The following is a 15,252-nucleotide window of genomic DNA, read 5'->3' as shown; positions in this document are numbered from 1 at the left end:
AACACAGGGCTTGAACCCGTGACCTGCGAGAGGATGACCCGAGCCAAAGTCAGACACTTGATCAACTAAGCCACCCAGGTGCTCCTCCTTTTTTTTTTTTTTTTAACACTTGAGTTCGCTGATAATCACCCCGCTACGTTTTGATGTATGGAAACACATGAGAGGCTGGGGAATCCGTGAGAATCAGGCTTGGTCCTTGTACTGGAACTCCCAGAAGAATGTATCGTCTCGGTGTAAGATGTCAGGTATCCTTGAGGCCAACCCAGCTGCAACTGGGTTGTTCAGAGGCTTTGGTGCAAGAACACTTTGGTCTGGTGCTCCGCTGTCACCATCTTGATATTATTACATTCTCAATAATGTCACCTTGCAACCTGTGTCTTTTGAATGAAGTCCTTTACAGTGCAGTATGCATGGTCCATCCTGTTCTGGCTGCCTCCTCCAAATGCAGCATTCATGGTACCCCATGAGTACAGAATTCAGTGGATCAACGATGCGTAGGAGTTCGCGGAGACTCAAAATGACTACAAAGGAATTGTGTCACGAAACCCACTGGCTTCCAGAGAGTGTTGGAAAAATGTGTGTGCACAAGAAGTAAAATAAAACTGGGGCACCTGCGTGGCCCAGTCGGATGAGCGTCCGACTTCGGCTCAGGTCATGATCTCACAGTCTGTGAGTTCGAGCCCCGCATCGGGCTCTGTGCTGATGGCTCAGAGCCCGGAGCCTGCTTCCGATTCTATGTCTCCCTCTCTCTCTGACTCTTCCCCTGTTCATGCTCTGTCTCTCTCTGCCTCAAAAATAAATAAAAACACTAAAAAAACAAACAAACAAAAAACAAAGAAGTAAAATAAAACAGTTGGGGCGCCTGGGTGGCCCAGTCGGATGAGCGTCCGGCTTCGGCTCAGGTCGTGATCTCACGGTCTGTGAGTTTAAGACCCGCATCAGGCTCTGTGCTGACAGCTCGCAGCCTGGAGCCTGCTTCGGATTCTGTGTCTCCCTCTCTCTCTGCCCCTCCCCCGCTCATGCTTGGTCTCTGTCAAAAATAAATGAACGTTAAAAAATAAATAAAAATAAATAAAACAGTTAAGTGAGGTGTGTTTTTTTGCATTATTTCTATTACTCTGACAAAGACAAAATGCACATGTATCTATAAGCTAAAAAAAACACGAATTGAGTAATTTCAGTTACCCCCCAAATGAAATAAATATTCTTATATTTCATTCAAAACTGACTGGCGTTGCAAATATAAACAATAAAATTCACAATGATAACAGAAACGTTTAACTTCCTTTACTTAGAACATTTAATAGCAACTTAAAAAAAAAATCATCCCAAATACAGAAAGACTGCAGAATAAAGGGAAAAGGTTTATATTTTAGTGCATTTAATGGCACTTTTTCCCTGCATTTTGAACAAGGCGGGGGGGGGGGTGGGGTCCTACATTTTCATTCTGCACTAAGTCCAACAAATGAACTATCTAGCACTGCCTGGAGAGAGAGAGAGGCAGGGAATAATTGGTGTTGGCGATCTGGACCGTCAAAGGTGAGGATTTGCCTCAGGTCTTCAAGTAACTAGACCCAGTCAAAACTCGATCCTGGGAGAGGTGTGCCTGTTCCTTAGCAGCGAGGACTATGCTTATTGATGGTATAAAGTGACATTTCTTTTCCCTTACTGCTTTCCCCCAGAGATGCTCTTTGATTCCATTGATGCGTGTGTGTGTGTGTGTGTCCTCAAGAAAACCTCTTCTTCTGCCAAGAAAGAGCAAGGGAAAAGGGAAGGACACTGCACGCAGAAAGCAGACCGTCCCATTGGAGGGTGCAAGCTAATCGGAGGTGAGGCTGGGATGGGACCACAGGTAGGGCTGAAGGGGATGGTCGGTGTCTTAGGGAGTCCAGGCTATCTTGTGGTAACAAACAAAACCCAAACTTTCTTATGCATGTGTAGTGTAAACCAGGCAGCTGCCTTCCATGCAATGGCTTGGACCCAGGTGGCTTTCGTTATGTGGCTCCACTTCTCAGGGTCCCTCACGTCCTGTCCCATCAATTCCATCCATTTTCTATTGGCTAAAACCAGTCCCATGGCCCCAACGAAATGAAAAAGGAGCTGACAAAGGTAGCTTTTTTATTGGCCCGCGCATTGGGCAGGGCTCTACAGAGACAGACAAAGAGGAGGTGCACACGCGTGCGCCCGCACGCGCACACACACACACACACACACACACACAGATTCATTGTAAGGAATTGGCTCATGTAATTATGGAAGCTGACAAGTCCCAAGATCTGAGACCCAGGATTGCTGTTGGCGTCTGAAGGCAGGAAAGAAACAAATGTCCCAGCTCAAAAGGAGTCAGACAGAGGTAATTCTCCCATATTTGTGGGAGGGTGAGCCTGCTCACATTTTCACCTGATTGGATGCAGCCCACACACATTAGGGAGGATAATCTGCTTTACTCAGTCTACTGATTCAAATGTTAGTCTTACCCAGAAAACCCTCACAGACACACACAGAAGAGTGTGGGACCGCACATCGGGACACCGCTGTGCCCCAGTCGAGTTGACACAGAAAATTAACCGGGACAGACAGCCCAGGAGGAAAATGAGAGTGGCGAACACGTGGTATTTTCTTCCACAGAAGAGGGCTAGATGGCAGGGAAGGCTGGTTTGATGTAGAAGGAAAGTCATCTGTAGGGGGGCAGTGCCCAGAATGGGGAGCACATCCTTGAAGGGCCTTCTCAGCTGCAGGCCCACACAAGGCTTGGAGGAGGGGAACACACAGCAGAAATGTGTGTTTTGTCAGCGCCAGGCCTGGGGCCTCCCACCTTCCTGCAACGGAAGACACTAGTGAGAACATTTTGCCCGTTTGATGGTTTTATTAGCTCCTATGACACAGGTAGGACTTGAAGAGTTGCACACAAAGGGAGTACGGTTGCTCGGCTCCCCCAGGAAAGGCTTGGGAGGGACTCTTTTTATGTGGCAAAGTTTCTGGCTCACTCCTGAGGGGTAAGCCTGACCCCATATTCCCAGGAAACCTAATGAGCATGCTCCTCAGAGAGGAGGCCAGAATTTGGGGTGGGGAGAAGTTGAAACCCCAGAAAATCGGGCATGGATGTGGGAGCAAGAGTCAGAGACAGCACAAATTAACTCCACAGACACACTGAAACACCAGAAGGAGCCCATGATCCTAGGCTCTTCCCCTTTGTATCTCGATTGTCCAGGCCAATGGAACAGGCATTGCCCGACAGTTTAACGTTGATGGTCCTCTCAAATCTTTATTTAAACAAGAAAGCATCGTTTGATCACATCTTCTGGTGGGAAGAATGCATGTGTATCTATGTATGGGCGCTGAGAAACAACCAAGGATATAAAATAAAATATCAACTGTAGTTTTTTATTTAATTAAAATTAATTATTTGTTCGTTTGTTTGTAAGTTTATTTATTTATTTTGGGGCACCTGGGCGGCTCAGTTGGTTAAACATCTAACTTCAGCTCAGGTCTTGATCTCACAGTTTGTGGGTTTGAGCCCCACATTGGGCTCTGTGCTGACAGCTCAGAGCTTGGAGCCTGCCTCGGATTCTGTGTTTCCCTCTCTCGGTGTCCCTCCCTGACTCGCACCCTTTCTCTCTCTCTCTCTCTCTTAAAAATAAATGAACATTTAAAAAAAATGTTTTTAAGTTTATTTGTTTATGTTGAGAAAGACGAAGACAACGTGAGTGGGAGAGGGGCAGAGAGAGAGAGAATCCCAAGGAGGCTCCACACTTCCAGTGCAAAGCCCAATGAGGGGACTTGAACTCACAAAACTGTAAAATCATGACCTGAGCCGAAACCAAGAATCGGATGCTTAACCAACTGAGCCACCCAAGCATCCCTTAACTCTAATTTTTTAAAAGTTAATTTGAAAATCCTTGTAGATGCCCCAACAGCACACTTTCTTCCATCCCATGTAACCAGAGCTCCTGTCTGGCTGATGAAGGCAAGACCCAGCCATCTTCAAGTTTCACTCCTGAGTTAGAAGAGCTTATCTCAGGGCCATAGGAGGCCAGGAACAATGGGCGCCATGACCACTAGCCACGTTGCAATCCAGGCTACTCCAGCAGATCTGGCTGAAAGAGAAAGAAAATGCCAAACAGTTAGGTGTCTAGAGTTCAGGGAGGGAAGGATTACTTCCCCTCTCTGTTTTTCCACCCCACTCACCATCTACACCTACTAAGAGGAAAAGGGGAACGGGAAGAGAGAAAAGAAGGGAAGAGAAGAGAAGGGGTAAGAACAGAGTGGAGGAGGGAGCAGAAAATTAAAAGACAAAGAGAATGGGTGATAAATTAGGGATGCTTTTCTAGAATAATTTGGGTGGCTAAAAAGTGACTAGAGTGGTTTAGCACTTCCAAAATAAAAAGGGCTATATTATTGTTTTCCTCCTCTCTGTAGATGAGCAGTCACCCTCATTTTATAAAGGACAGGGGCTGTGTTTCTTCCTGTTTCTGGCTCTCAGGATGTGCCGGTGATATGAAGGTAGTCTCATGGCCAGACGCCAAACTGTCCCATCAGGTCTGTGGTGGCAGGAGAGACTAGAAGAGGCATGACCAGTCGGTTGGGAAGAATGAAGAAGTATACAGTGTCCATAGTCTGCATGTGGGAGCAGAGGTGAAGAAATCAGTACAGGTGGGAGAGTAGACCGGGTCCGGGAAGACCGTGAAAGAGCAGTGTCTCTGAGGGCCATGGTCCCTGGTGCCTGACGGGAAACTCAGGTAAATGTTGGCACCACAGGCGTGAGTTATTCTGGAAGGATATGGATATGGATATAGATTCTCAGGGATGTGGTTTCAGAGGTATGGAAAGTACAGGGCCCAGAATGCTGGAGATAGTAACTCAAATTTATTAAGGGGTCCCCCAAACTCCTAGTATCTCCAGAATTGAAGGAACTGGGTGTAATTTAAGTACCATTCATTGAAGATTCATCAGGCACTGTGCTAGGCAGGTTATCTGTACTATCTCATTTAATCCTTATACAGCATGAGATAAGGATTACTATTTTGTCTGTTTATTAGGAAGGACACGACTTGGCGAAGGACGTGACTTGGAGAAGCGAAGTAACTTGCTTCACTAGTAAGTGACAATTCCGGGATTAACCCCAGGTGTCTGACTCTAAAGCCTACGAGCTTACTGCCTGATCCCAGCTACCCCTCTACGGGACTTGCATGGGCTTGATAGAGAGCCAAGAGAGACGCTCAAGTGAATGGATCCTCCCAAGAGACAGAGGATCTGAAACATGAAACCCAGAGTCTGTCTTTCTAAAGAGCAGAGAGTCTCTACCTTAGGATAAGGCCCTCGTTCCTGTTTAGTGCCCGTCTGGCTTGTGCTCCTCTACCCGGCCTTTCTTGCCTTTGTTAACTTAGGCCGTCTCCCAGAAACCCCTCTATGCACCTGCTCAACTGGGTCTGGTGTACTCTCCCACTTGCACTTTTCCCCTGCTCAGTGCTGACATCTGCTTGTCCTACAATTCCCCGGACCTCAGATTCTAGGACCATGCATCGTTAGAGCTGGGTAGGAGTGTCAGCCCCCCTTTGCAAGCAAGGACGATAAGCTCCACAAAAGCCAGGCGAGCTTGCTGAGAGGCGGTGGCAGAGCCCGGGTGGAACCCGTCTCCCAGGTCTCACAGATGCCTTTGGGATTCTCCACCCAAGCAGGATGCTGAATAGGATTCCCACAGCTTTCTTGAATCAAGAGCAAACTAGTTACCCGTACCCCGCCTCGGCTCCCTTGGGAATATTTCTTACCCAGGGTACAGGGTAAAGTGAAGTAGACTGTGTCATTCTTGCTGCTCACAGCATTGCTGACTTGGCAGGTGTAACTCCTGGAGTAATTCTGTGGATTAACGGTGATTTCAAGCACATTACTATGGATCTGCTTTGGAAATGGTCTCGAGTCCCCATACCAGCTTGCAGACAGGCCTTCGATCTCACATGACAGTTTCAGATGACATCTGTTGCTCTCTTCCGGTATCTTCTCAATCTTTATGACAGGTTTAGGTACTGGATCTGAAGACGAGGAGCATGTTGTAAGATGAGACGATGGGTTTATGCATTTATGAGGCACTGATGCTACAAGCGTTCGGCTAACAAAATACAAAGGGAGCTAGGTAGGGACGGGAAGTGGTGTCATGGAGAAGAGGCCCCTACAGAGGGAGCCAGTGAGCAGCTTTGACGTCTGGAGGCTCAGACTGGAAGGGCTGCTCCTTAGGGGTGAAGCTAAAATGGATATGGTATGTATGTTGGGGGTGGGGGAAGCCATGCACCCAGAACCAAAATGGGGTTATGACTATGTGTGGGCCGGAAAGGACAGCAGAGATTGGTTGGGATCAGACTTGGTATCCCAACTGTCTGAGCTCCTTGGGGATCCTTCTCCAGCACCAGCCCAGAGTTGGCATCTTGGCCCATCCGTCCTTCACGAGCACTTGGGCTCAGATTCAGCAAGAGTCCTGGGGTAAGAGGTGCCACCCAGCACACTGCAAAGCCCTTTCCTGGACTCTGGCAGAGCTACAGAGAAGAGCCTCCTGTAACTCCCAGCACGCATAAGCCATGATGCACAGCATTGTATCCGTTATCTTTGGTATCTCAGGGTTTAGTACAGGGCCTGCCACATAGCAGGAATTCTGTAAGTGTCTGACAAAAGGATGGATGGATGGATGGATGGAGTAGTTATGAGATACAAAGGACAAAACAGTAGCTTTGGAGTGAGACCAGCCTGGGTCCTGGCTCTCATGGAGTGACGTTATCAAGGTAATCAACCCCTCAACTTTCCTTCCCATTGGTAAACTGACTCCACCTCATAGCACAATGTTAGTGAGATAAAATGGCATCCTCCAGGGGGAAGTGCTTTCTGCAGGGCACAAGTGTTATATGCATGTTGGAGGTCACATCATCATTACCGCTGTCATCCTGCCACCAGATGGGCTAAAAAGTAATCTCAGCATCTGTTCCTTCCTTTGCCATGGCCCCTTTACCTGAGACCCGCTGGCGCCTTTCCATTCTGGCCACGGATGAAACCCCTGCAAAGTCAGTGCCGCTCGTGTGTCAAAGGATTAAATGCGTCAGAGAACTGACGAGCCCAGAGCTTGCCTCTGGCTGCAAGGGTGCGGGGTGAGATGGGAGGGTTCTGCCTGTCTGGTCTCCCTGACTCTAGGCCCATCTCCAATGTGAAATCCCCCTCAGATTGCTGGACTTCCCCTGCACATTTTCATAATGTTTTTTGGCATTTCCTGTGGTCTAGCCTTGTCTTCCATCTCGTCCACATTTTACACGCTGAGAAGCATGCACTGGGGCACTTTGTGGATGGGATTTTTTTGAGCCAGCGCAGAGAGTCTGGCTCTAAGATGCCCCCCTTGAGCTATCAGAAATTCAAGGTCTGCACTGAAGAATGAGTTTCCTGATGGTCTTATCTTCAGACACACGCGCTTACCTCACACCAGCTTTGGGAATTTAAAATATTCAGAAATGTTGCAAGCTGATTATGAAACCATTAGGAACTTGGAATTGGCCATGGTGGGACTATTTACCACAGAAATTGGTAAATGATACAAATTTGGGCTTTTCTTAAGACCACTGTAAGAGACTTTGACTCTTTCCTGTTCCCAGAACCTTCAAAAACGTCCCGAATTTTCAGGCGCATGTGACTTTGAGGAAGTGAGAAAGAAGGGGCCTCCAGCCTCTTAGAACAGGGACGGTTGAGCTGGTGGGACCTGATTGTGCATGACACTCTTCATTTACACTGTTTCGGGGGAGAAAGAACATTACAGACATATTCTGAGTATTTTCTAGAGCTTTTGTATTTATATTTCTGGTAATTATCTGGTAGAAGGAAACTGCATGATAAAATGATTTGGTTTGGAAAGGAACCCTTGTTTTCATTTTTTGATGTCTTACTCTCATTATTGACTTTGATTCTCATGACATCCTAAAAGCAAGATATAATTATCCTCATAATATGGGGACTCCACAGCTCTCAGGTCTCACCTGTCTGGGATGTCTGCCCTGCCCCTCTTCTCTAATAATTGCTTACCTCAACACCAGGGAGGAGTCCCCAGGAGCCATGTTTCTGCTTTATAGCCTGACCCTTCGTGCCGTAAATGTTTTCATCAGATACACGTATCTGAACCACCTCGGGCTAATCAGCTTCTCTCTTCAAATTCTGAGAATTTAGGGGTGCCTGGGTGACTCGGTCGATTAAGTGGCTCTTGATTTCAGCTCAGGTCATGATCTCACAGTTCGTGAGATCAAGCCCCATGTTGGGCTCTGTGCTAACAGTGTAGAGCCTGCTTGGGATTCTCTCTCTCCCTCTCTTTCTGCCCCTCCCTGCTCATGCTCTCTCTTTCTCTCAAAATAAATAAATAAACTTTAAAAAATAAATAAATTCAAGGCCCCCCGGGTGGCTCAGTTGGTTGAGCGACCGATTTCGGCTCAGGTCGTGATCTCACGGTTGGTGGGTTGGAGCCCCATGTCGGGCTCTGTGCTGACGGCTCAGAGCCTGGAGCCCGCTTCGGATTCTGTGTCTCCCTCTCTCTCTGCCTCTCCCCCACTCATGCTCTAGCCCGTCTCGGAAATAAACAAACATTAAAAAAATAATAATAAATAAATTCTGGTAACTTAAACCAAGAGTTACAAAGGTCTAGGCCTTGAGAGTAAGTCATGTAAATGGCGGGGATGCAGAGGCCTAGTCTACAGATTCCTGAGCGTGGGGACTCTAGACTGGCCTCATTCTTCCTCTGTTCAGCCCTTCCTGCCTCTTTTAGGTCCCTTGAATTGCTTTAAATAGGTCTAGTTTCTTTAATAGACTTTTTTTTTTTTTTTTGCCAAATTTGTATCAAACTAGTATCTGCTACTTTGCCATCGAAAGAGATTCACCTAATATGGTGATGTTGAGATCTTTCTCCAAGGTCACACAGCTAGTAAGGGAGCTAGTATCCAGAGTTTAACCCAGGTTTGTCCGCTTCCAAATTTAATATTAGTCCTTATTCCACATATACCAGTTAGGCTGGAGCTGTGAGTGGAAGTTTTTGTCCCATCCATTCTGAAAGGTAAACAGCCTTGCTTTAACATTCCCTGCCCCATTCTGTATCTCTTGTAGCTTTCTCCTTGAGTCTCATGAAGTCTGTGTTCAGGTATATCATTAAGATAAGCTCGGAACTGATTTGGGTTGATCACAGAAGAGCGTGAAGAGGAGAGAGAAGAAACCATTTCTGTGGTTTTCCCTCTCTTCACAGTTTTAAATGTCCCAAGGCTCCCAGTTTGGGTTCTGCCGGCCCAGGCTCACTCCCCAGAGGAACGGGCTCTGGGAGAAATGAATTAAGCCTGTCCTGAAGTTCCTCCTCCCAGAGAGGGTCCCCATGAGCCCAGGGAAACCTCCCAGTGGTCCATCTGGGGCCCTGGAGTGGGGCTCCCCAAACTCACCCAACACCTTCAGTGAGATGTACTTAGATATCTCTTTCCCAGACTCCTTCAACACCTTCAGGATGTAGGTGCTGCTGTCCTCCTTCTGGACATTATAGATGAAAAGTGTGTGGTCAACACCAAGACGGACCCTGTCCTTAAACTGAGACTTGAAGTATTTAGGGTCTTTGGACTCCTGTTCTACAATCTTCTGGTTGTCGTTGTAAAACCAGGCTAATTGTTTGTAGTTATGAGTCACATTGGAGATTTTCAGAGTCACGTTGCTGCCAGAGATGACAGTCATTTGATCTGAAGCATCTGTGAATGAAAATGAGAGCCGTCTTAGAGAGGGCAGAGCGGCCCGGCGGCCCAGGCTTTGGCCTGACGTGTGGGACAGGGAAGAAGGATGGGGTTTCTGCTTGGAAGCAGTGAGTATGGTTTTCACTAGGAGGCCTGGCCCCTGATCCAGAATTCAGTGAAAGCTGCAGCTTGAGGAATGGGCAATGGGATGTTGCTGATAATTCACCTAGTTCTGCCCCAGACCAGACAGAAAAACGACCCTGAGGCTGGCCTCCGCTCTCTCCCTTGCTCTCATACCAGTAGATTTTCAAATAAAATGGTGACAAGTCACATCCCCTCTCTGGGCTTGTGTTCCCTGATCTTTCAGTTGAATTCTCTAGGAGTAGGTGGGAAGTAGAGAAGACGCAAAGTTCGAAACGAACGACAGTCAGAGCTGTTCAGTGGCAACGTATTCTAGAAGCGTGAAGACATTTCGTTCATAGCGAGATGATGCTAGTTTTCTGGCGTTCGTAATTTTTGTAGTATTTCTCAGCTTTGGGAAACTTGTGACACGTTGAGACTTCTTTTCTCATTCTAACTAATCTCATGTTTGTTCCTATTTGTGTTTGCTCTTCTGTTCTTTTTTCGTGCGGGCACCCAAACCTTGTTTGGCTACGGCAAGGAAAAGACAAGATGATAGCCAGGAAGGTGCAAGAGGAAGGGGAGATCTGTTGACTCATTGTGGAGGGAGAAGAACAAAGTAGACAGAGGTGGATAGATAGTTATCAACATCTACCTATAGGCTGAGAAAAAGCAGTAGAAAGAACCTACTGGTAGAGGAAAGAGGAAGTATGGTCTACATTAACTCTGGCCTCGTATTCTATCACACAAAACCTCAGCTTATTGTTGAACATTATATAGATATCTAGCTGCTCACTTTCCACAAGTCTATCATTTCCAAAAGCACTCTCTTCAGCTCGTAAAAGATTAAAACTGCCTGTGTCCCCAGAGCTTTCAAGTTTCTATTCATTAGTTCTTCCAAGCATCCAGGTCTCCATTCCACAAACATGTTTCGAGCACTTACTCTGTGCCTAGTGCCTCTGCAGACATACTTAGGCATTCATTTCCACGGCCCTTCTGATTGACCCATTCCACACATTATGATCTCTGTGACGTAATCAATTCAGGGCCAATAATGGTATTGGAACCACTGTATGCCTGGCACTGTGCGAGGCTCTGATATCAGCCATGCAGACAGGAACTCTGGTCTCCTGGGGCGTGCAGCAAATCAGGACACTGCCCCCAGGATTTTCAAATCGCCAGACATATGTCCTGGACTTGTTCCCATTCTGTTACTTGTTTCCACGTGAATTAATGGAAGTGGTGGCAAGAGAGAGCCTAGATCGATGTTTTTCAGACTTGGCACACTATTGGCATTTTAGGCCAGATCATTCCTTGTTGGTAGGGCCTGTCCTTGTGCATTACAGGATGTTCAGCAGAATTCCTGGCCCCTGCCCGCTACATACCAGCAGCATTTCTCCAGATGTGACCGTCAAAAGAGTCTCCAGATCCGGTCAAATGTCTCACCCCCATTCCAGCTGAGAACTACTGGCCTGGGTCATCCTGGGCAGACTCTCCAACAAGGGTCAGACATATGCTCAGGAAGACAGCTCAACCCGCTATCAGCCACCACTTTATTTCTCGGTAAAGGTCTGAAAGGTCTCTCGATATGCACAAGAGATAACACAAAACCGCACCACTGGCCTAGGACATGTGGTGATGAGACAGAAAGGACCCAGCACCTCTGTTGAAACAGAGAACTTCCCTAACGTTTCCTTGGAGAAAGAGCAAGGAGGATGAGTCCAATGAGAAAGAATGAAGACTACAGAGCATGTAGACTCAAGGTATGATCCAGGCCCAGTTACACCCTGCATCTTTCTCCTTGTGAGAATGGATGTTCCTTTCTAAGGACAAGAAGATCACGTCTGGCAAGAGTATCCCCAACGTGCTCAAAAGAACTTCAAAATTTAGTGTGAAGGACGTGGAGAAACTGTAGCAGACACACAGTCGCGAATGTTGTGAGTTTCTCAAAGGCAAAGACCATGTCCTGCTCAATTTTAAATCCCCAAAATATTTGGTTGACGTCTGGTATTTAATACCCAACGGGTGGATGGATGGACGGACAGGACAAAATGTGTACATAAGTGCTCCCAGTTTACACATTGGATTTCCTTTAACATGTTTTGAGAGACTGTAAGTAGAAATTTGAGTTACTGTTTAATTACTCATAAGCAATGAACTGTGTTTCTTAAATATGATAGGTGCCCAAACTGGGCCAGTAGACTCCCGTCTTATGGCTGGATCCTGATAAATGAATAAAAGATGGCTATTATGATGTAGAAAGCAGAGGAGCAGGGGAGGAGGTGCTTGGGACTTCTCAAAAAAAAAAAAAGCCAAAAACATAAAAACATAGAGCATTCAAGATTTCAGATACCAAAAATCAATGCAAAGCAGCTAAAAGAAACCTTGAAGTATAAAACCAGCAGCCTCAGATGGGCTGAGATCAGGCTTGAAAATCACAAGGGAAAGGAGAATTTTGTTTTGAACTAACTAATGAAAATGTGGCCTGGAAAAGCAACATAAACCTCAAGATAGCAGCAGTAGAAAGAATGCTTGATTGGCCATTTAAAAAGAAATAAAAGATATTCTAGTCATCTAAAAGGCTTCTATAATTCATTCACAAGTTAAGGAAGAAATAAGGATTAATTTTACTAATATAGATTGCAAAATTAAAGAAGTGTTGTAATACAATTTGGGGTATGAAGACGGCGGTTTAGTCTGATAATTGTCTACTAAATTCAGATAAACTGATCTTTCTTACCTATAATACACTTATGTATTCTTTCCGTTTTTAAAGTACATTGACAAAATCTTGATTTGCCTTCCTAACAATTACATGTGTTAGAAGATAGGGAAGTAACTGCAAAGAAGGCTACTATTTTGATTTAATTTTTTTAATTTAAACTTAAAACAAAGTTTTTATGTATTTATTTTGAGAGAGAGAGCGAGAGAGCAGGGGAGGGACAGGAGAGAGGGAAAGAGAGAATCCCAAGCAGGTTCCGCATTGTCAGCATGGAGCCCCACGCAGGGCTCCGTCCCATGACCCATGAGATCATGACCTAAGCCGAAATCACGAATCGGACACACAACCGACTGAGCCGCTGAGGCACCCCTATTTTGATTTAATTTCACAGGAAAAAGTAGTTGGTTACGTCTCTGGATGCTGAGGATAAAGTACCTGTGTTTACATGTAGTTTACAATAGAAAATGAAGCAGCTCTCTCCTGTGCCAACCCATATTTCTTGTCAGTACAGAAGCAAATGTAAAAGGGGGAACATGGGGACTCAGACCAAAAGAATCATCATGTCATACCTAAGAGTCTGCTCTAGGAGGCAAAAGAGGCCCTACAGAGGAAGTTCTCCCCACTCTAAAGTCACATGGTTTCCAGCAAAACTATTAAGGAAGGAAAGAGGTGAGTTTTTAGGATACTAATATGGAGTTATCACGAGCTCTCTGATAAGGTCAACTATTTTAAGCTGTACAAACCTTTTAAGGAAGTAATTTCTAAAATTGAAGTGTAATTTACATACGACACTACGTTCATTTCAGAGGTACAATATAATAATGCCTGAATACTTCTTCGGAGGAATAGTGAGAAAGGCAATAGCTTACCTCTCGCTTCTCAGCTGACCTGGAAAGAAAAGTACTGCGAGGTTGAGTAGTTGTAACGGAAAGGAACGTTCGCTCAGTCCCGGAGCACCGTGAGGGGAACCAGAACAAGCCCATGGCAGAGGAATGGCCTTTAACTCTTAGCAACTAGATGTTGGGGGTTCCTTTGATACTGAGGCTCCCAAGGCCTCTGCTCAGATCCTCATTCACAGACCCTAGAGAGGGCAAGCTTTCTTTCCTACAATTTAGATCTCTCTTTGGGAATGACAACACCATTTATCTTTGCTCAGGACACAGCCCCTGGCTAGAGGTCTCAGAGAATGCCACAGGGAGCAGGGTGTGTAACTAGCAGAAAATGCGGCAGCTTTCAGTTTGGAGCTGATATTCAAAATGGAAAAAAAAAAAAAGGAGGGGGTGCCTGGGTGGCTCAGTCAGTTAAGCATCCGACTTCAGTTCAGGTCATGATCTCTCGGTCAGTGGGTTCAAGCCCCGAGTCACGCTCCGTGCGAACAGCTCGGAGCCTGGAGCCTGCTTCGGATTCTGTGTCTCCCTCTCTCTCTCCGCCCCTTCCCCACTTGTACTCTGTGTGTGTGTGTCTCTCTCTCCCAAAAATAAAAAATAAAAACGTTCTAGAAAATAAATAAATAAATAAATAAATAAATAAATAAATAAATGAAAATTAATAAACACAAAATGCAAAAAAAAAAAAAGAAAAGAAAAGAAAAGAAAAAAGCAACAACAACAACAGAAAAAGCAAAACACCAGACCTTCCCAGACCTCAAGCCGTGGAACGAAATATAAGAAGCCTACTTCCCCATCTCCCCAGGGCCCTGTTTTTTGTCATGACCCCATAGGAAAAGAGAGAGCCTTATCTCCAAGGCTCAGGAAGGTTCTCCACGGTGCTGCTACCAACATAGGTGTACCTGCTGTGTGGAGACCACACTCCACTCCCGGGGTTAAGCCCCACCTCATACCCCCTTTTCTATCTCACTGTGCCTCCCATATACGATCACAGGCACACGACGCACGTAAAGTACCTTGAATGTTTGCCAGGAGCAAACGAGGCAGCAGTAGAAGTCCCAGAGGTATAAACCACTCCTGCCTTTGGGGACGCATGTTATGTCCCAGGAACGCTGAAGACAGGCCAGACCCCGGGTTAGCAGCGGACCGAGGGCTCCAGAGCCCTTGAAATCATGGCCCAAGTTTAGAGGAAAACACCCACTTTTTGCTTTTACAAAAGCAAGCTCATGGGTGGAGTTTGGAGGTCAAAAACAGGAAGCCACCATATGTGACACCATAGCGGTGAAGTGAGCTAGTTTGAAGGCACAGTTGGTTCTGTTTTCTCGAGAGAGGATCCATAGCTACTACTGGGTTCTCAGAAGGGCCAGTGATTAGGGTTCCCTGATGGAGAATATCTGCTTTGGGCTTCCCAGGCAAGAATCACCCCAATTAATCCAGAAGGTAAAATTAGTCAGGGCCCACCAAACCTGCAGGGGATTTCCGGCCGGGGCCACGTCTAAGTCATGAGACGAGTAGGTCATATATAAGTGTCATTCAGGACAGAATGTCTGGGAAATCAGGTCTCCCATGCCCTAAGCCCCACCCTCAGGCTCTTCCTCCTTAATGATAAAGTCACTGCTTGTACCTTTACATTAGCCCTATCCACGGAACGTTAGTTGAAAAAGCAAGATCACTTGGTCCAAAAGGAGGGATTTCCCAGAAATTTCAGGCCCATCCCTCTTGAACCTAAATGAATTATTTGCCCATCTAGGGCGCTTTGGGGACCCATACAGCAAGCCACAGTCCCTAATACAGCTTATTTGTAACG

General features: G+C 46.1%; 1 protein-coding gene across 1 annotated transcript; it reads right to left on the bottom strand.

Moving 5' to 3' along the window:
* Nucleotides 1-3,957: 3,957 nt before the first annotated feature.
* Nucleotides 3,958-14,626, bottom strand: CD48 (CD48 molecule). Its single transcript, XM_047092810.1, has 4 exons — nt 14,462-14,626; nt 9,438-9,734; nt 5,769-6,029; nt 3,958-4,097 (listed from the first exon to the last, which is right to left on the bottom strand). Exons 1-4 carry the CDS (start codon nt 14,538-14,540, stop codon nt 4,018-4,020), a joined length of 717 nt encoding a protein of 238 aa, XP_046948766.1. The 5' UTR covers nt 14,541-14,626; the 3' UTR covers nt 3,958-4,017.
* Between the last annotated feature and the right edge of the window lie 626 nt (nt 14,627-15,252).

Source organism: Lynx rufus, unplaced genomic scaffold (assembly GCF_022079265.1).
Source record: "Lynx rufus isolate CCGP_SWC_20201006 ecotype Redwood Valley unplaced genomic scaffold, mLynRuf1.p SCAF_31, whole genome shotgun sequence".
Classification (NCBI taxonomy): Eukaryota; Metazoa; Chordata; class Mammalia; order Carnivora; family Felidae; genus Lynx; species Lynx rufus.
Note: the sequence above shows the minus strand (reverse complement) of the source record. Positions and strands in the feature narration are given on the sequence as shown.